The 20,870-nt window shown below is 32.9% G+C and overlaps 1 protein-coding gene and 1 long non-coding RNA gene across 2 annotated transcripts; both read left to right on the top strand.

The window, feature by feature from the left end:
- The first annotated feature begins 317 nt into the window (after positions 1 to 317).
- LOC136968496 (uncharacterized) lies at positions 318 to 2,066 on the top strand. The gene is made up of 3 exons (XR_010879660.1): positions 318 to 1,100; positions 1,145 to 1,562; positions 1,636 to 2,066. It is a non-coding gene; the product is annotated as an uncharacterized lncRNA (long non-coding RNA).
- A 3,955-nt stretch (positions 2,067 to 6,021) lies between these two features.
- Positions 6,022 to 20,843, top strand: LOC136968482 (glucose-induced degradation protein 4 homolog). Its single transcript, XM_067262459.1, has 5 exons — positions 6,022 to 6,239; positions 11,256 to 11,423; positions 13,897 to 13,998; positions 19,825 to 19,955; positions 20,045 to 20,843. The coding sequence occupies exons 1-5, from the start codon at positions 6,093 to 6,095 to the stop codon at positions 20,106 to 20,108; spliced, it is 612 nt and encodes a 203-aa protein (XP_067118560.1). The 5' UTR covers positions 6,022 to 6,092; the 3' UTR covers positions 20,109 to 20,843.
- The last annotated feature ends 27 nt before the right edge of the window (positions 20,844 to 20,870 follow it).

Here is a 20,870-nt window from a genome sequence, read left to right as displayed (position 1 = left end):
AATTTGATGGCCGAAAATGGACGAAAAAGATATTTATTCAAACGATTTTCGGAGATGGTCAAGCCTCGAGACGTGGAATTTAAGATGATCGTCTTTTACCTCTCCACGTTAGACATTCTGCACCGTGTAAATGCAGAAGATAATTAATTTATCAAATTCCGAACACGAGAAAATGATTGAAGCAAAATTTAAAAGAGAAAAAAAAATTATAAATTAATAAAAAAAATTAAATTGATTTTTTTTAATTCGAATTTTTACGTATTTCGAACATTGTTGACGCGTCTTTAACGTTTGTTCGAAATTCGTCACGCATGACGATTCGCAGTTCGATTCTGTTTCTGGTTGTGGTCGGACGTGCTTTTGTTGTGCTCTTAGATTGCGTGCTGTTTTTTGCGGTTTGAAGACTTTTGCAGAGAAGATTAAAGATTTTTCAGGTAAGTCTTAGTCCATATTGATCCTAGACGTAAGAATTTATTTAATATTACTTGGTGGATCGGTCCCAGAAGACATGTCGGCACATCGTTCGATGGTCGACCGTTTGCGCTTCGAATTCGAATCTTTTAGATTTAAAAAGGCAGCTGCGGCGAACATTTTGCTTTTCTCGGAAGAATTTAAGCATTAATTTAAGCTTTTGTTTTCACTGGACTAATTGCAAATTTTCTTTTTTTACAGAATGAAGACGTTGGTGCGGCTTTGGAGGCGGTTCCGGCGGAGGCAGGCGGTGGCGCCGGAGGAAGGGGGTTCCTCGGACGACGCGGAACGAGTCTGTCGTTCCGTGCCGTTGGAGGAGCGGGGGCTCGACGAGCGAGAGGCAGCGGGTGAAGAAGACCTTCCTCAAGTGCGCGTGGCGTGGCATCCTCCCGGAGTCGCGATCATGCGACGCTACACCCTGGGTCCAGTGCACTTGGCCAAGGTCTTCGGGGGTCATCCGGCCACAGACCTTGCTGTGGAGGATTTAGAAAATGACAACTTCTCCGAGTTGACATTTTCTGGTTGGTCGCGTTCTGCCCGTTCGTCCGCGACGGCGACGCCACCGCCTTGCCGAAGTCGGAACGGGGAGGAATCGGAGGAGAGAGCCGCCGAAGTTGAGGGACCGTGCTGTCCGTGTCCGTTTTGTCGCTGCGGACGGCTGCGGTTCCCTTAGCTTAGGCGGTGATCCTCGTCGATTTCCTCTTCTTCACCCGGATGCGACGTTCTTACCGGATTCGACACCTTTTCCCGGACGTGACTTCTCTTACCCGATTGTGACCACCCGGACGTGACACGTTTACTCACCGGACGCGACATTCGGCCGACCTTTCTTCCCAAACAGCTGTTATGAGGATTGCGCTTCCGGTTAGGCTAGGTTAGGTCCTTCGCTCTTCTCATAACACTGTTCGGGAAGAAAGATTGTCTGATAAAGGTAATAATAGTAACCTTAGGTAATAAATGAATGAACTTCTCGTTTTCTCACTGCCTTTGTGTTTTCTAGGAACATTTGGGAGGGGAGATTCTTCTCCCTCCCCAACTTTACCACCAAGAGGACCAAGTGGACAAGTGAATATTTTCCGAAATCTCCGATGGTAAGAACTCTTTCGTTTCATTTTTTAACACATCTTATTCTCGTATCGTAATTTACTGTTTTTCTGTTTTTAGACATGCCGAAGATGTTCTTCGATCACACACATACACACACACGCACGGACATAACATCACTGCACACGAAGATATACACCGTTTAACCTTTACTCGAATCCTCGCACTGACGCACTTATACGCCAAGCGCCTCGTTCTGTGTAATTCGACACAATGAAACAACCCGAACACTCGCTTCCCACAAATCCAACCCCTGGGTCCTCGTCCCGGGAAGTGGAAACGCCAATTTTAAAGATTAAAAGATTTTAAATTGGCGGCCGAAGGGGCTCTGGTAATCACAACTTGCATGGATTAAATGGAATTTCATACATTCGAAGCAATAATCGTTTTGTGATGAATTTTTCTGTTTAATCTCTGGAAATTTAGTACGATAAGAAATTATCTGCGCACAAATTTCGCTCGTATTTCAGTGTTGCTGACTCTGGCGTAAGATCGTTAACTAACGCACGCAGTACATGTGACGCCATCTTTAAATCGATGTTTTATAATCATCGATGCATCGTAACGCCAGTTTCTATTAGTACTGCACGACGCCAATTCCACTGTGATTTCTGGTATACATCCTGTTAATTAAGTACAATTTTGTTCTTTAATTTTTATTTTTGTTTCATATTTTAAATGGATATTTAGCCTGTGTCTAGGAAGCAGGAAAATTCTGAAATCCGAACCACTTCCGGTACCAAGCTTGCCGGATATTTGGTCCGGTACTGTATTAGTAATTAATAAATAATTTATCCAATATTGTTTGTCAGCTACAAATTTTAACAATAGGTAATACGATGCCAGCAATATTAAGCTATTGTATTGTGAGCAAATAAAATTGTGATTAAAGTGATTAAATCGAAGCTGTGATAACAATAAGTCGTAACGAGTTTATCAGTCGCATATTTAAGGCTGCTAGCACGAAAAGAAAGTATAAAAAAGGTTTATTTACCCGAAGAAAATGATAATAACAATAAAATTCGAATTCTGATTACACTAGGCGAAATTTTTATAATGTATATGTATACTTGTATGACTTTTGGGACCTGCTAATTTTGATAGTAGTAACCGACTGATAACATCATCCGTGATTGCAGTAAGCGGAGAGTATACTGTAAACATCTAAATTGTAATTATTAGTTAAAGTATTAAATCAACAATAAATATTGTTAATAACGGAGAAAGTATTCTTTATTTTTGTCGTTCTAAATAACTATTTACACGTCACTTTTATTAAAGAAAAATAAATTAAAATTTGAGAAGAGTTCGTCCGTTTGTTGAACATCGTTGTTTGTAGGAATGTGACGACGAAGTAAAATAACAATTTTAATTATGTTATTTATTACATTTAATAAATAAGAAACATCAAGATAACAAAAACTCTGTAACTGATAGATTTATCTGTTCAGTATTATCTGTCATTACTACTATTTACATAATGTGATAACATCACATCATGTAAACGCATCTTAATGAAAAGATGTAACAACTTTTACTAAATGACAGTAATTATTGGTTTGAATATAACTGATAATTAATCAGATATTATAAATATATATTATATTTAGAAAGAAAAATGAGATATGAAGTATGACGTAAATATTAAAAGTAAATAGTAATCTTACAGTAGAATGCCGATTATCTAGATTATGTGGGATGATGCTACCTCGAATAATCGAAAACTCGGATAAATTGGACGAAGTGGCCGCGGTCATTTCGGATTAAAAGTTACGAATATGGAAGATTTATATGGTATATTACTTTTAATCCTCTTTATAACTTATTGAATTTAATCCTATATAAGGAGTTTTACGTCATTTATAAGCTTTTACAGCTAATACTAGGCTTATCCTGATTTCTTGATACCAAAACGGTACAGGGAAGCCGCAGCTGATAAATACAGTCCTTCTCTCATTAAAATTTCTTCAAGAATATAGATTTGGTGTCATAAAAAACAATACGTAAACTTCTAAACTCTAATAACGAAAGACTGATTTTTTAAGTAACCGGTTATATAATATCAAATTTAATAGTTAGGCTGGTGTAGAAAATTTCCTACATTCAAATTAATCGCATTTGTCAGATGAACTTATTGGACTGCAATTTTCAAATTGCAAAGTTATACATTCCCACCGTCGTTCGTTGTCCGTCCTTCATTAATCTTGAGAACGGAGTTGGGTAGGTGAGAATCCAAACCAGACGTGGAAAGCTTAGGAGCCAGGGGTCCCGAGTAACTATATACGAACTTCCGATCTGGACCGGAAGTCATGTGATTTTAATTCAAAATTCCTCGGGAACGGAGTTAGATGAAAATCGAGACCAGATACGGAGAGCTTAGGGGCCTAAGATCCTGGTTAACTTTCAAATTAAAATATCATTAAAAATTGCACCTGGCTGTAAAGGTCCGCTTTTAGCGTTGCAGGTCGAAAAGCCACGCGACCGACCGGGATAATTGGTCCCACTTGGCATTGGGGCTATAAACGGCCGAGAAGAACAAAGGGGTAGCGTCTCCGTTTATGGGTACACGTCAATGTGTTTGCCACGTGTTGCTAGGTTTGAGAAATGTAAACAAGGAACGGACGCCACGGTAAGCTGCGTCGTCGGGAGGAGGGCGGACGTCTTTGGAAGCTCCCAGGGGAAAGAAGAACCTGATTGGTCGCAAGTTGTCGCCGTGGAACTCTTTAAATTGTAAGAGTGGCGAGAGGAACGGGGAGAAGGGCGAGAGACCGGATACGTGGTAGTCTCTGACACTTAGGAAGCCCGTGAGGTGTAGAGAGAGTGTTCTCCTCTTAGGAATTCCTCTGAGAAGGGTTAGTGTAGAGACCGGACGGCCACACGGTTGAGCCAACTCCGCAAACCGACCGGAGTTTCCCCGGAGTCTAATAGTCCCAACAGACAAGCTGACGTGAGACACCACACCTTTATTGCATAGTGTATGTAATGTTGTCAAACTTGTACATCCTGTAAGTATTTGTTTTGTAAATAAACTGTACATATTCACTGGACTGAGTGTGGAGGTGTAGCTTTCCTCGAACCATCGTACGGACATTCTCGAGTCGTAAGAAACAACTCGAGACGGATCATCGTAAAGATCGTAACGGATTACATAAGGATCTTCACTCCGGCATTGTGACGATGTCACAATACATAATTAAGATTTTTTTTCTTTAAATTCCGATTACTCTCAATTTTATAATAAAACTAATCACATTGTTAAGTCGCAGTTTTGTTTTATAATTAGCATTGCGTTCACGCCTTCAATATTTAATTTCCGCTTCTCTTTTGACCACAGGGAATTTGTAAGTGAAAATATTCTTTCTACAGCTGTAGTTCCTAATAAACAAAGAACTAATTTTATAAAATTATTAAAATCTTGGAATTTAAGATCCTTTTCGTGCATTTCATTAAATATTTTGACTCATCTGTCAGACAATAATTTTTTCACGCGTATTATTGTCTTTATTAGCGCCCATTAATCGAATTGTCGAATTTCGTCTGTTTCTGTTCGTGTAATATGTTCCTTAAATTCGTTGAAACTATTTTGTAAACTATATTTTATGCCATTTCTTCCTTTTTTTCAAATTTACAACCGTTATCAACGCAGAATAAGCATTTTATAACAATCGACAGTTCAGAATACAATAAACAAATACGTTTAATATACAAACTATTGATGTTCCAAAAACGGGTCAAAAGTGAATATTCTACTAAAACAACGGGACGCCCTGACCAGAATAAAAGAAAAAACGGGGTAAGTACACTCAGCCTAGATAATAAGTACAATAACTTTATTACATTTTAATATCCCATATTGAAGTTAAATGATAGAAAGGGACAGAAACAACTAATTTTGTAATAAATGTGACCGTTTTAAACTTTCTTTTTATGTATTACTGTATAAGAAAAGTAGTGTATTCGCTTTCAGGTTTGCCTCGAATAATGCGGAATCCCGGTTAATCGAGGCTCGAATAGTCTTCCACTGTAATTAAATAGAAAGTTTCGTAGTGAAAGAATCCAAATTTTATCCACTGTGATATAATTAAACAGTAGGTTGTGTTACTAAATTCATTAGATCTTCAAGTTATATTTCAATCATCAAATTAAAAACAATCTATTCATATAATCTGTATGTAATATGTAGACGACATTCGTGTTAAAAATTACAAATGTGAAAATATATATTACATTATATTTAAATTATACAGTAATAGTAACTAAAATTTCATATTTTAAATGAAAAACAAAAACAAATAGTAAAATATAAAGCATGTAAAAAGCATGAATTAGTCGAACGTAAATCATTCACTCACCAATACTTTATGAATGAATTTTCGTTTTATCACGTGACACTTTTTATCCAATGAAAAATTCGTTTGAGAAAGTACGTTATAGTCCAATGAGCAGGCAGGAAAACGATCACATGACGAACATCGAATGTCGTCTGTTTGACGGCAAGTTGTGTCGCTTCTGCAATAATGCCCGTTCGTGCGGATATAATTCCTCCACCTCCAGCAAATTCACGTCAGCCCGGAGTTACTCGTTCTCTACTTTATAACGGTTCGAAATTCCAGGGTCATCAGAAAAGTAAAGGCAACTGTTACGACGTAGAAGTTGTCTTACAGGTAAATAAGCCTAACGGATTAAGCCTAAAGCATGAGTTTAAAATAAGCCGACTCAGTTGTTTTTGTTTTGTTTTGTTTTGTTTATGTCCTCTTTTTCCTACGTTCTAAGCATTGTTACAAATGTATTTGTGTAAATTATGAATAAAACCCAAAACATGAATCTATTATATATAAAACGCCGGTCAGTATTAGGCTTATTATATAGTGGTGCTCTCTCGCGGATTTTTTAAAATCGACTAACGGTTTTGACTTAATTTTTTAATTTATATGAGAATTGTCTTTAAATAACTCCACTAACAGAAATAAGGTATTTCAATAATATAAAAGAATGTTTTTCTCGGGAATTCAACGTTAGTAATGATAGCTTTAACCCATCTTTTTATAATTAAAACTATAATTGTTTTCTTACACAGCTGTCATCCATATGTTATGATCAAGAAATTTCTTGCTAGTTTCTTTTGTCATTTTGAATTACATTATCCAGTCGACAAAGATGGTATTTGAGAATGTGTTTTCCACAATTTACTAGATCTTGTTAGCTAATTAATTGTTGTGCAGTACTTTTCATATTAGTCTGTTAAACTTATTTTGATAAATTACAATAAAGAAAATAATTTTCTCTAGTAGACAATACATACATAATGTGTCTTTATACACAATTAAAATTTAATTGTGTTGCCACTGCTAGAGAGAAATGTTAGACTATTTTACATTTGAGGCGGACGAGAAGCCTTAAATAAAAGGTCAACTCTGCGGTGGAATTGTCTTATCCCTCGTCTGTGTGAGAAAGGACCGATTGTACAAAGACACATTATGTCTGTATTGTCTACTAGAGAAAGTTCTTTATTGTAAATTAAATTGTCCTGGCTTAAATTAAATTTTTAAAATGTTTTATATATATATATGTAACCAAGCAATACATATACATCAAATTTACACTAAACTAAAAATTGGTAGAAAAACTATGGAAACGCATCCAGAAAATTTAACTGATAACAGTCAAAATCGATATGCTTTTTAAAAAAAAAATAGTGGTTGGGTATGTGTATGATATAAATTGCATTGCGAAAGAATACAGAATATATCCGGTATGTATTTGAACCATCTATCCCGATATATAAGACTTGTTGCATTGCCATTGTGATCGGTGGTGCGCTCGAGATTTATTTTTGGGGGAGCCGAGTTGAACGGATAAAAAAGTTGTTAATATAAATTCGATAAAATTCTCACTTATGTGACCACTAATTCATAAATGGTATAGAAATAAAAGACATGACACACTATACCATAAAGTATAAAGGATAAACACCAGAGCGAAATTAAAATAAAACAACTAAAGTACCTTTGACCGGTGTGCTTCTTCTCTCAGTAAATCAGAGTACTTCGCAAACGTTTTCGAACCTCGTTGGGTTCTTCCTCAGTTGGGTCTGCGAAGTACTCTGATTTACTGAGAGAAGAAGCACGCCGGTCAAAGGAACTTTAGTTGTTTTATTACAATATACCATATTTACTCGCATGTAAGACGAGGTTTTTATTCATTTTTCACTGCTTCAAAAACCTAGGTTGTCCTATATGTGCGAGCAAAGGATTCTTTTCATTTTTGCAATAATTTTTGTCAACTATGTATTTGCATTTTTTACTGGATTTTCACCTTCTGGTGTTTAAAAACAAAAGTATTTTATCTGGGTTGTTTGAATCATTCTTGTATATTGTCAGGAGTAAACATGAATAGCAATAGGAAAAGCAAAGCTTTTGAATTGAATTCTGAATTGAAATTCCAAAATCACCTGGGAGCCCAATATAAGTTTTAATTTGTTCCTGCATGAAAATGGATGATTATTCAGAAATCAGAATTTGGAGATACTCTTAAGTGTGGATTTGACTGTTAAGAATTGGCAAAAAAGGTTTTCCAATTGTCCAGCTTTACATGAACAAATTATGTTGTCGATTTTACAACATTTTTCTATAAAGTTTAAAATGCCAGTAATTTCTGCAAGACAACGTGTGCATTTACATGTGCATTTGATATTTTATTTGCGATTAAATGAAATAAAATTAGAATTGTATTAATAAATCTAATTTTCTTTATTTTGATCTTTAAAGTCACACTTCATCCAATATGCGAGTAAATACAGTAAATAAAAATAATGGATTTTAGTTAAGAAAAGACTTACGGAAAATTGTGTAGTGTTTGTTTTCCTTTTTTCTTTGGAGAGTGCCAAGGCTCCTTGGTTCCCCTCTGGGTGCATCACTGGTATAGATGGCTTGTCAATTGCTTATCTTCTGTTTTCTCTAAGGATGGTACATTGTTGAATTCCAAGGAACCAGTTGGCCATAATGACATATCACTCACATTTGTGATATGGTGATGCAGTTATGAAATGTTGGCAATAGTGGATGAAAGGAAGTCTACTGAGCCATTAACAAGACTCGGGTCTGCATGCAACACAGCCAGCAGGAAAGTTTGCAGGATAGTGAGAGAAATCTTAGTTGCTTTGATGACATCATTGGCCACTATCCAGTGATACACAAATGCCTTTTCTATGACATGTACTAGCAAGTTGCATTATTGCAAGGTCTATAAGGTGACTAGAAGAGACAGAACTTTGTTTCAAATGCAGGGGTCATGCTGCATAGTGCCAAAATTACCATTGGCAATAGTTTCATTAAAATGGCAATAAAAACCCTTGTCTGCTTATTTTGACATAAAACATGAAATTGAATCACAAAGCATGCTTCAGGAAAAACAGCAGAATGTTGAATCCTGTGTGTGGGAATACAGCGCCCCACACACCTGGTGATTTCATGATGTCATGTGGCAAGTTTGAGTGGGAAAGTAGGGAGTGATCGAAGGCTGTTTTCATGCTATGCCACCCAGCAATTCCAGATTGGATATTTTTTAATGACTGACAGAAAATTTGGGGAATTTTTTGGGATAATAGTTTTTTTTCACTTTTGATCTTTTTTCAGTAGACTAAAACATAAAAATTCTGGCATGACAGAACATGTGAAATACTGTTTAAACCAGGGATGGGCAACCTTTTTCTACGTAAGGGCCGCATTTCAAAAATTTTGAACTGACGCGGGCCGCACACAAGAGAAAAGAGAGGGTACTGTCAGTAAATCACAATTCTTTATTCATATATAATTATAAATTAGCATAGGTGTACTTAATATAGCTTCTGGCACTGATCTAAACGTAATATATCGGAAATATTTAGCCAAATATTAGTCACCGCTAGTTTTAAATTCGTTTCCATGTGTCTGTTAGTCGGTTTCTTGTTTTAATTTTTACTAAATTCATTGCAAAAAAACTATTCACAAATATAAGTTGTAGAAAATAACGTTTGAGTTTTTGTTGAATAGATATTCAACAAAAACTAACATTAAGCTGGGAAATTGATATATTTATTCATATTTTATGTCACGCGAGCCGCAAAAAATATTACTACGGGCCGCGGGTTGCCCATCCCTGGTTTAAACATTATGATCAAATCTGTTATTTGGAATTATTCATTAGGAATAATTTTTTACTTTTAACAAATGACAGTTTAACACTTCTGCTTTCCATACTCCAAACTGATAAGAGTACCAGTACTTGCATTAATTAATAAGTAAAACTGGTGGTGATAAATAATTTGAAGTGGTGAAAAAATTAAAAACTGGTGAAATAGTTGATTTTTTTTTTTTTTCCAGAGCAACCCCTGCAGATGTAACTACTAAAACACCTGTCATTTAATGACAACATTGGAAAGACTATCTAACATGCTGCTATTCCCGGGAAGCATGATTTAGTTTAAAAATGTTCAGTTTAAAAAGGGATAAATTGTCACTATTTGTGTAAATACCTAATCAATACTCATAATCTAATTATTGACAGTTGTAATGCTGTTAAAACTTTGGTAATTTAAAATCATTATTGTTCAATATGAAGAAACAAGAATACATTATTTCTGAATGAAGAATGGATCCAAAATTTTTTCTTATTTTTTTGCTAATAACTCCCTTCCTATAGTTTATGTTAGTGATCACCCTCATAGCCATTATTAGAGAAAAAACATATTTTACTATTTTGTAGTATATTTAATAGAAAGTAGAAAGGAAAAAACATGAGGATGAATGTGTTGCTGGAGTTGGGACTCAAAGGATCACTGGTACTAATAATAACAATAAATAACATTTACTTCCAGTGACAAAACTTTAATAATTTGTTAAACGAATGCTTTCAACCTTGGGTAAGGTCGAAAGTGTTCGTTTAACAAATTATTAAAATTTTGTCACCGGAAGTAAAGGTTATTTATTGTTATAACGGATTAATGGCATTTCAATTCATTTCAATGGAGAAAATTGATTTGACATACGAGTAATTTGAGTTATGAGTTCCATCATGGAATGAATTAAACTCGTAAGTCGAGGTACCACTGTATTACCCTTTCTCTGAGGTGCACTGCAAAATACCACAACACAAATGTCAGTAAATTGACAGTAGCTACCAAATAGCCAATATTTTTTAAATTAAAATTTAACTACAAGTATAAATAGCTATTATTGGTATGTAGTTAATACATACATGAAAATTCTGCTATTTAAACTAGCTCCATTGCTATGCCGCTATGTTATAAAAATTTATTCCTAATTAACAAATTTGTTTATCTCTTGTAATATAGTAATTATTTGGTTAGATTGTACTATAGATTTTCTTTTGATCTGAATTTGTTAAATGACTTTTTAATAAATTACTTTGTAGCAATGTATTATTTGTTATGAATAATCCATCCAGACTCTGCAAAACTTGTCATTTTCAGTGACTCATCACTTTCTCAGTGGGCATAAGTTGAGTTTATGGGACTCTACTGTATTTCTATTATTCCCAAGTTTTCATATCAAACATATTGAGAATGTATATTAATTAATACCAATATATTGTTTATTGTCTGATACTTCTTTTAATATGCCTGTTATTTTTAAAGAGAAAGTATCAAATTTTAAAATAAAATTTTTTCTTCTTCTCTGTAGCATGTTGATGAAGAAAATTCATATTTATGCGGTTATTTGAAAATCAAAGGCTTGACTGAAGAATATCCAACTCTGACAACTTTTTTTGATGGAGAAATAATAAGCAAAAAGTATCCATTTCTAACAAGAAAATGGGATGCAGATGAAGAAGTTGACAGAAAGCACTGGGTAGGTAGTCTGTATTCTTATACAGTCAAATCTTGATACAGAGATTATTGATGTAACGATAAGTCCCCTCCATAATGATAAGTAATATAGTTCCACATACAATTTCTATTAGCTTAATGTAAAACTTATCTTGATTGAACAATATCCTCTGCAGTAAGAAATCTGTTTAGCAATATTTTTTTCTGTACTTGTAAAATACACAGTATTTTCTATTCTCTACAATGATGATAATGCAGTAAATTAAATTTTCATTAACCGTAGTTTATTGGTTGATTTTGGACTCAAAATGTGCTACTTTCTTAATATAGCAGTTCTACCATAAACATTACCTGCAATCAGTAGGCATAAATATAGACATGAGAAATGTGATAAATTTAGTGTTGCCTGTGGTATTACTTTCTTGACTATTATGTATACATAACAAGGGAAAGTAATTGAATCATGTCAAATTTGACCCTCTGAGTTTTTTGCAAATCTCCATGTTTTGAGATCCCTGAACCCAAAAAGTAAAAAAAAGCAAAAAAATTTTGTACATGTTTGTGTGTGTTGGTGTCTATTTTGCTTAATATCTCAGGACAGGGTGAAGATAAAAATAAACAAAATTTGACATGGTAGCTTGTATATAAGGGGCATTGATGCTATTAAATTTTGGTTGTGAAAAAGGGGATGGAGAGAGAGAGAAGGTGATCACATGTCATCTCACGAGGGTTGGACTTAATGAAGAATTTACTTGTTGTTAGCATTTAGTGTTTTATAAAAACTCATCTTTACATTTAAAATTAAGTCTTTATATATTTTTAATTATTATAAAATAGCAAAAGTTTTTATAACAAAATTTCATAAAAGCCAGTAAAGTTACACAACTCGTTGCTAGATTTTTTCGTTTGGAATGAAGATCAGTTCATGTTTAAATATGATTTTTATGTGGCAATGCAACATAACAAATTGAGACTGTTCATTTTCTTCCTCTTGGTTCAACCTCAGTAGGCATTGTTTTCTTTCAGAGCAAGCTACTACAGAAATGTGTGTTAATGGTTCCAGATGTAAAACCTATGACCTCTTCTCATAACAAACAAGTTTGTTGCAGTCAGCATGGGAGAACTGAAATGGGAGAAATCTTGTTGCTGATTCTTCAGCATATTGTCTGCATTTTTGTTTATAAGTTGCTTTTCACTTTTAGCATTTTACTCAACTGACTAGCTGAATTTTGACCATTACTACTGGCATCTATAGATGTCTTCATTTTATTCACTTCCCCTTGAAAAATTAGACATGTTTATATTATGCAAATTTAAATAGTTTTGAATAATAGTGATTTGTTTTAAATCTGTCTATTAAATTTCAAGTCAAGACAACCAATAGATTTTACATTATACACATTTTTTATAGTGATTCTCCACACGAAAACATCGAACTGTGAAATTTTTCAGTTTTTGTGGTAGATGTTACTACAGATCTGGTCAACTTTAAAGTTGGGGTTTCTGAAAGCTTGAAGGTTGCCCATCTCCATTGGAATAGTGATTACCATCATCCAATAGCATTGCTGGTTATTTGATTGAAGTTGAATATTCAGTCAGACAAGTTTCAGACTATATATCAATAGAAATAATAAAATAGAGCATATTTTTGCAAGTTATACCAAATAAGCTAAAATGTAGAAATATGCTATATCATTTTAAATATACTTTTATATGCATTTATATCTCATAAATTAAGGGTCCTAGGATATCCAAAATTTTTTGGTTTTTACAAGGAATATTGTTTGTTGGATAAATATGAATTTACATAAAAATTTGGGCCTTAGTGATAAATTACTTGAACTATTCCTTGGTTTGATGGGGGAAAGAATAACATTCCTGAAACTGACAACAAAATTAAAAAAGAATCAGACATTTACAATTTCCTTTCAACAAGTTTATTCATTGACTCGTGTAATTCATTTAATAGTAAAATAAACTTGAAAGATCACGATTGTCATAAAGCTTCAAATGTAAATAGTTTTTATCAAAGCAATTTAATGCTATCTATCAAATTATCTAATCAAATTTGTATGTATCTTTTGTAAATAGTAAATAATTAAGATAAAAGTTTATTAAACTTAAAATTTTTATAAACCCTTTGTGCAGACTTTAGATTCTGAAAGTTTGGGCATCTGTGATAAAGATTTGGAAGTAATTATTATTAAATAAAGAGATAACTACTGTCTATCAGTGTTAAACAATTTTTATTATAACATCATGAAAAGCATTTTCAACATTTTTGATGTCATCTTCAGGCAAAGAAAACAACAAAGCTTTGGAACAGGATAAATTTTAAAAAAATGCAACATTAATATGATACTGTTTAACTGATAGACAGTAGTTATCTTTTTCTTTAATTAGACAATATTTTGGCATGGTAAACTAATTATTTTTATATTATTAAATATTTCTGTGTATTTATGTAGACATTAATTTTTTTTCATTTATTTCAGAGTAAATTCTTATCATTTTATCAATATGCAAAGACTTTTAATTCAGATATTTTTGATTACGATGAACTGAAAAATACAGATTATGTTTTTATGAGGTGGAAGGTATGTATAATCTTATTATATCTTAATTTATTCAATTATCTGTAATAAAACATTAAAAGCTACAACTTTTTTTTGTTTTGTATTACTAAATATGTATATATACAGTCAAACTTCATTAATTCAAATTTGGTAAATTTGACTTTTTTGGATAATTCAAAGCTGGAGCAATTTAGTGTACACTGAGTGAATAGCAAAAATGAAAACCAAATGCAAAACTGGTCTGGACTGCAAAAAGCAATTGTGACTTTTGAACATCCAATCATTTACAAGCAAGAGGGAAATGTCATTGGTAAAAATAAAAACTTCTGACATTCTGTTTTTAATCACTGTTGCATATTTGTTACAAAAAATGAAAGATATGTTAAGAAGAAAATGCTGGGTAAAATAAATATTTATAAAGTATTAATTGCAAGAATAGCATGCTAATTTTGATGTCCACTTGGTTACAAAATCATCACACAACAATCTTAAAATCTGCTAGAAACATCTGACAACGGAAAAAACTCAACCTTTAAAAATGAGCAATGAATTTAATAAAATAAGAATGTTTTTGACCCGTTTCACTGACCTCCTTTAGTTACAATAGAATGGAAAAATAGAAGAATGTGAATACAAAACTTTAAAAAATGTAAGTACAATTGTAAAAGAACACGAATTCAAATACAAGGACGTTATTTTAAAAATAAATAATACAGAAATTGATCGTGACCTTTCAAACATCAAAACGTCAACATGCATCAGTGAACCAGAAACAAAGGGTTGTCTTAAATGATATCCCATCTTTCAGAAAAAAAAATAAGAAAGCAGCCAGAGCTAATAATGTATTTGTATATTGGTAGTATATTAGCAACCCAACGGTCTTCAAAATTCTAAGAAATGATGATAAACCACATAACTGTAATTCAACCATGGGGATTTACTACATCCCAATAATTGATCAACATTTCAAATCCAAACTGGTCTACATGGGTGCCACTGGATGTAATTTACAACAATGACTCAAGGAACATAAGTATGCAATTGGAAAAAAATCTCAATAATATGACACTGGCAGCTTACTTGCAACATCAAGACATACAAATAAACTGAGAGCCAGCAACCATCATCAGACTCGCATCTAATATACACACTATGGGGATATCTACAAAAATTGGAAATTTATAAAGCTCATAAAAAATCCACGTACACCAACTATAGAGATGCAGACAACTTGTCTACAGCATTACATTGGCAGTCCATTTACAAAATTTTATTTTATTAAAGGATAGTTATTTCTTTCTTTATTTATTTATTTATTTTAATAACATCCTTGTACAGTAGAACCTCACACAACGAGTATTTCGCATAACGAGCAAAACAAATTGTAAAAATTTGCCTCGCTTAACGAGCGATGTTTCGCATAACAAGTGACGAGGAGAGGGGAAATCCCAAATTGTGCACATGCGGCATGCTCCATCAGTCTGTGTTTAGCACTCGTTCCGCTAGCATCTTAGTGTTGCTTGCGATCACACATTTTTCCAAACTTGTGTTCACACATATTACAAACATCAACCGTACTTATAACCATAGCCCGTTATATAATAAACACACCAAATGATATGCCAAACTCCTGGGTCATTAAATTTAATGACTGATTCCAAATTAAATTTTAGAAATGTCTGAATTAAAAATTAACTATTTATAATTATTAAATTTAATACGAGATGGAAACATAACTGCCTACCTGTAGTAAAATAAATTAACTTCTAATATTTAACTGTAGCATTTACATAACCCAAGAATTTGGCATATTGTTTGGAGTGTTTATCAAACATTATCTGTGATTTTTTTTTTTTTTTTTTTTTTTTTTTTTTACAAACTCCAGGATGGTTCATTCTGTGCTAGAAGAAATGATGATGATGATGATTCACGCTCCTTAACAGTGTATATTGTACAATTTTTTTTTTTGAATAAATGTTATACATAAAACATTTGAGCATTTTTTTGACATGGAATGCATTATTGTATTTTACATTAATTTCTATGGGAAAAATTGTTTCGCTTAACGAGTAAGACACTGGAACGAATTATGCTCGTTAAGCGAGGTTCCACTGTATTTGAATTCTTGTTCTTTTACAATTGAGCTTATGTTCTTCTATTTTCCATTTTATTGTAACTGAAGAAGGTCAGTGAAACTGGTTGAAAACTTTCTTATTTTATTAAATTCATTGCTGGTTTTTAAAGGTGCGAGTTTTTTGTGATCTATCTCTCTACTTGGTTCCAAATTTATGGATATCTGACAACAAACAGCACTATGGTAAGTGGCAAAATTTTTTGCTAATGAAAAATTTCCAAATTTCTGAGTAATTTGCAAAATGGTAAAATTTGCCAGAAATGACATATTGACATGATGCTATTCACTGTGTTTTTTTTTTTTTTTTTTTTTGCTAGTTATTTGCTCTCAGTGTGAAATTAGTTTAGTTATCACATTTTCTCAATAAGCTTATGTAAAACAGTTAAATATTAACTGATGACATCATCAGTTAACTGAATCATTATACACTCACCAGCCAATGAATTAGAAATAGCAGTTTAATATTTTATTGGACCACCTTTAGCTTGAATTACATCATTTACTCAATTTGGCATGGATTCTATAAGGTGCTGAAGTGCTTCTAAGTCCAATGCACACCAGGCATTCACTGGACTTTCCTTTTGTTTGCTTATATTTGACAGAAGTAGACTTTGCTGACAGATCTGTCATTCTAACCTGTCCCATACATTCTTGATGGGGTTAAGATCTGGGCCGTGTAGTGGCCAGGGTGGGTGGCAAAAGTCGTCTTCATGCTCACTGAACCACTGCTAAACAATTCTTGCAAAATGGATGGTAGCATTGTCATCAAAGAAAGAGCCGTCACATTCAGGAAAAAAATGCAACATTGCAGGTTGTGAACTTGATCAGTAGCAATGTTCAGGCACTTGCTGGTAGTCACCTGACCTTCCAGGAATATCAGCGGACCAGTTCCATCCCAACAGAACATGCTCCATACCATAACACCCTCACCAGAACCTTGATGAGTTAATGAGGCAAGCAGGGCCCGTTGCTTCATGGGGCTCTCCAAACCCTGTCTACTGTCGGTACAGAATAAGATGTACCGTGATTTGTCTGACCATATCACTTTTTCCAATCCTCAGATGACTAATCACAGTGCTCTTGGTACCATTGTAGATGAACTTTCTGGTTCTTCACAGAAATCAATGGTTTTTGTATTGACCTGCAACTGTTCATACAAATTCTTTTCAGTTCCCTGTGCATAGTTTGGGTGGATAGGGGTCAGGGATTCATTAAATTCTTCCATCAATTTCTGCACAGAGGAAGTCCATTTTTTCTACACTAGTCTTTTCAGATGATGTCAGTTGTGTTCCTGATTAACTGTTTTGGAGCCACAGTTATTTCTTTTAGACATCAACTGCAGGTTACTTTTTTACCAATTGAACACACTGGATATCTCACCTTTGAAAAACTAGTCAGCTCTACAGTTCTCAATATTGTGGCTCCAGTGAGACAGGCAACCACAATCAGCCCTTTTTCATAAACTTAATGACCAACATTCTTAAATAGGAGTTTATGAACACATGGTAACTCACATGACTCAAGTGTTTTGCATATAAGTTGCAAAATTACACTTAATATGCATGGGAGTTTCTAATTCATTGGCCAGTGAGTGTAGAATCATAATAGAACTAGTGGGAGCCAATCCTGGGATGAGGGATTCCATGTGACTCAATATATATAAGCAAAATAAATATTATCAAAAAATAATTATTAAATATTATTGTTTTTTTTCTGATTTTTACCCTTACAAATATTTACAATCAAGTATTAAAATCTTCTTCATACAGAGATCTCTTTCATATAGCAATAAATTAATATTCTTATAACATGGCAAAATTGTTATTTAATTATTCTCAGCAGAATCACAATGCAAATTTGTTGTGTATGAATGTGAAAGAAATATTATAATCATAAGATATCGATAATAATTTAAAATGTAAATTATACTTTGTGCCTATTCTTTCTCATAAATGGGACAATTATAAATGTCTATGGTACTTGAAAGTGTGCACACATCTTCACACTATGTGAAAATTACTGTGTGGGCATTTTTCTTGTGCTCATGTAACAGTGATGGTTTGTCCTGTACACAATTTACGTGAGCTTTTCTTGTGTGCTTGTCTTTTTCACAGAACCAATTCAGAAGGACAAAAAAATATGGCTGATAAAAATACCTTCAATATATTCAAGGTTTATGTACGGGAATGTTTTTTAAAAATTTTGGCAGATTACAATTCACATTAAGACTGATTTATTTTGTTTATTTACATTTTTTCAACTTTTTCTTGAAGTTTTTAAGGGCTCTTGCTTGACTTTTCCAGCACTCAAACATGAGGTTAAGGACCAGGAAGGAAGTCTGATAATTTTCTATTCTACTATGATATAAAATTTAAATAGAAACAAAAGCTTTAGCAGGAATAATTATGTTGAATTATGATAAATTTCTCTATTAAAAAAATTCAAATTTAAAATTGCATGTGGCACCATCTGTTATGAGACTTATTATAAAAGGGCTTAATTTTGTGGTTAGAGATAAGTTTTTTAAAAAATTGTAAATGCCAGTAGCAAGTAATATTTTCATTCAGCATGAAGCCTCTTGAGATATGACCCACATCCTTTCTGTTTCTCCACCCCTTAACCTTTAATTACCAAAAATAGGATGCTGACACAAATGTGCAGAATTTTATAATAATTTTTTCGTTTTTGGGTTCTTGGAGTGTCAAAATGTCAAGAAATGCAAAACAACTGGGTGTGTCAAAATTTGACCAAGTGTCATGTTTTCCATTTGTTACATCCTATAACAGCCAAGAAAATAAAATATCTAACAAGATTAAGATGTTAATTTATTTATGCAAGTGCTACCCAAACTGTGGTAGAAAACAGTTTATTACTGGACCACAACAAGATTTCACTTTTGTTATCGTCATTTTTTTCAAAATGACGATAAAATTTGGTTTTAGTTGTATTTTTCTTATTCAATATAAAAACTTATGCAGATAAAAATGCAGTTGAATTCTGTTATTTTCACAAAAATACTGGTCTTTTTTTCATTCCAATCCTCATAAGGGATTGGAATGAAAAAAAAGACCAGTTTGGAAATTGACAAGAATAGAATAAGAAAGAAAACTGTTCCATGAACACTGATCTATGTGGTATTTTTGAACATTGAGTTAAACAATTTCATCTGGTTTTGAAAATCAGAATCTTTGAAAATTTACATTAATTATTTGCTAAAAGTACAGTAGAGCGTCGTTTATCCGAACTAATTGGGGACTGGGGTTGTTCGGATAACCGATTACGTACGAAAAAACGTATTAACCGATGTTGAAATTTTTCTCCATCGCGTGTCGCTTCGTGTCTAATTTTCGTCGATTTTAAGCCTAACGAAAATTTTTATAATAATAATCGAGGCTATTGTATCGTTAAAAATTATTTCTTTATTTTGTACAAACAAAATGAATATATTGAAAAATATAAAACAAAAAAATATATACTTTAGAAGTTAATCTAGTATCAAAAACGTTCGATTCGGCACGACACGGTCCGACTGGAAAGCTTTCGGTTGACCGGTGTTCGGATAAACGATGCTCTACTGTATTAATATTTTTTACTATGAAAATAGATGATAAGCAATTACTTTTCCTGATATTTCAAAACATGAAATAAAAAAGAATCAACAAAGATTTGTTTTAAAAAATGAACATAATTTAAAATTTATGAAATTATTTCAGGAACATTTTCTAGTCCCAGATCATACAATCAAAGATATTAATGGTGCCTCGTTTGCTGGTTTTTATTATATTTGTTTTCAAAAATCAACAGCCACAATAGAAGGTTATTATTATCATAGGAGTTCGGAATGGTGAGAATAAGAAGTCGCATAAATATTTTTTAAACGAAAACGTTTTTCGAAATTTATATTTAATAATTATTTTTTTTTCGTATTTTCAGGTATCAGTCTCTCACTCTAACTCACGTACCTGAACACAGCATACAGATATACGAATTTCGATAATTTGCCTTCGAGCTGCGCGTATCCAGTTTTTCAAACGATTGTCTGGTCAATGCATTGAAAGTAGTACATTGTCTTGTTGAGTTGTAATTTTTAAGTGAGTCTATCACAGTTATTAACTTAATTAGAACTATTCAAAATAGCACATTTGTTATGATTTATGTAAAATTTTTCTTTAATAGTTGGTTATTTAAATCCAATGTTTATTGTGCTATATTAAGACTAAGTCATTATAACAGCGGATGATATACAATTCACGATTATATTATTTATATAAAGAAAATGGTTTATTTATTTGTTCTGTTATGAAGAGACCATACCAACTGGATATCTTTTGGGTAACATTTGGTCTTGTCATTTGTTTTTTTTTTTTTAATTTCTTTTTAACCGTTTTTCGGTGCTCAAAAATTGCAATATTATGTTTTTTGTTTTTGTTTTCTGTTGTTTTTTATTCATTAACATGGTTTTTTAGAACAGAATCTCTTATGTTATATCTTTGCACTCACCTATTCTTGAATAGCTATAGATCCTTTTAGTAAAAAATCTGTTCTAAAAACCACTAACAATATTTAATGTTTGTGATAACAATGTTATAGCCAAACTATTTATTCTTACACATTTAGAAATACTCTATGTCAAAAGTCTTTTTTGTGTACAAAATAATTTGTAAAGTAATATTTGTTGTGCTACTTCAATGAAATATACAAAAGAAAATAAAGATATCACTTTAGTTATTGATGTTTGAACGTGTCTTTTGTGTTAAAA

Source organism: Centruroides vittatus, unplaced genomic scaffold (genome assembly GCF_030686945.1).
Source record: "Centruroides vittatus isolate TY-2023 unplaced genomic scaffold, ASM3068694v2 contig_1477, whole genome shotgun sequence".
Lineage (NCBI taxonomy): Eukaryota > Metazoa > Arthropoda > Arachnida > Scorpiones > Buthidae > Centruroides > Centruroides vittatus.
This window is presented reverse-complemented; position numbering and strand designations above follow the sequence as displayed.

Bases quoted from the DNA above. Each gene is read 5' to 3' on its own strand.
- LOC136968482 (XM_067262459.1), top strand. From the start codon at position 6,093: ATGCCCGTTCGTGCGGATATAATTCCTCCACCTCCAGCAAATTCACGT. The intron at 6,240-11,255 runs GTAAATAAGCCT...TCTTCTCTGTAG, and splicing joins ACGTAGAAGTTGTCTTACAG to CATGTTGATGAAGAAAATTC. The intron at 13,999-19,824 runs GTATGTATAATC...AAATTATTTCAG, and splicing joins ATGTTTTTATGAGGTGGAAG to GAACATTTTCTAGTCCCAGA.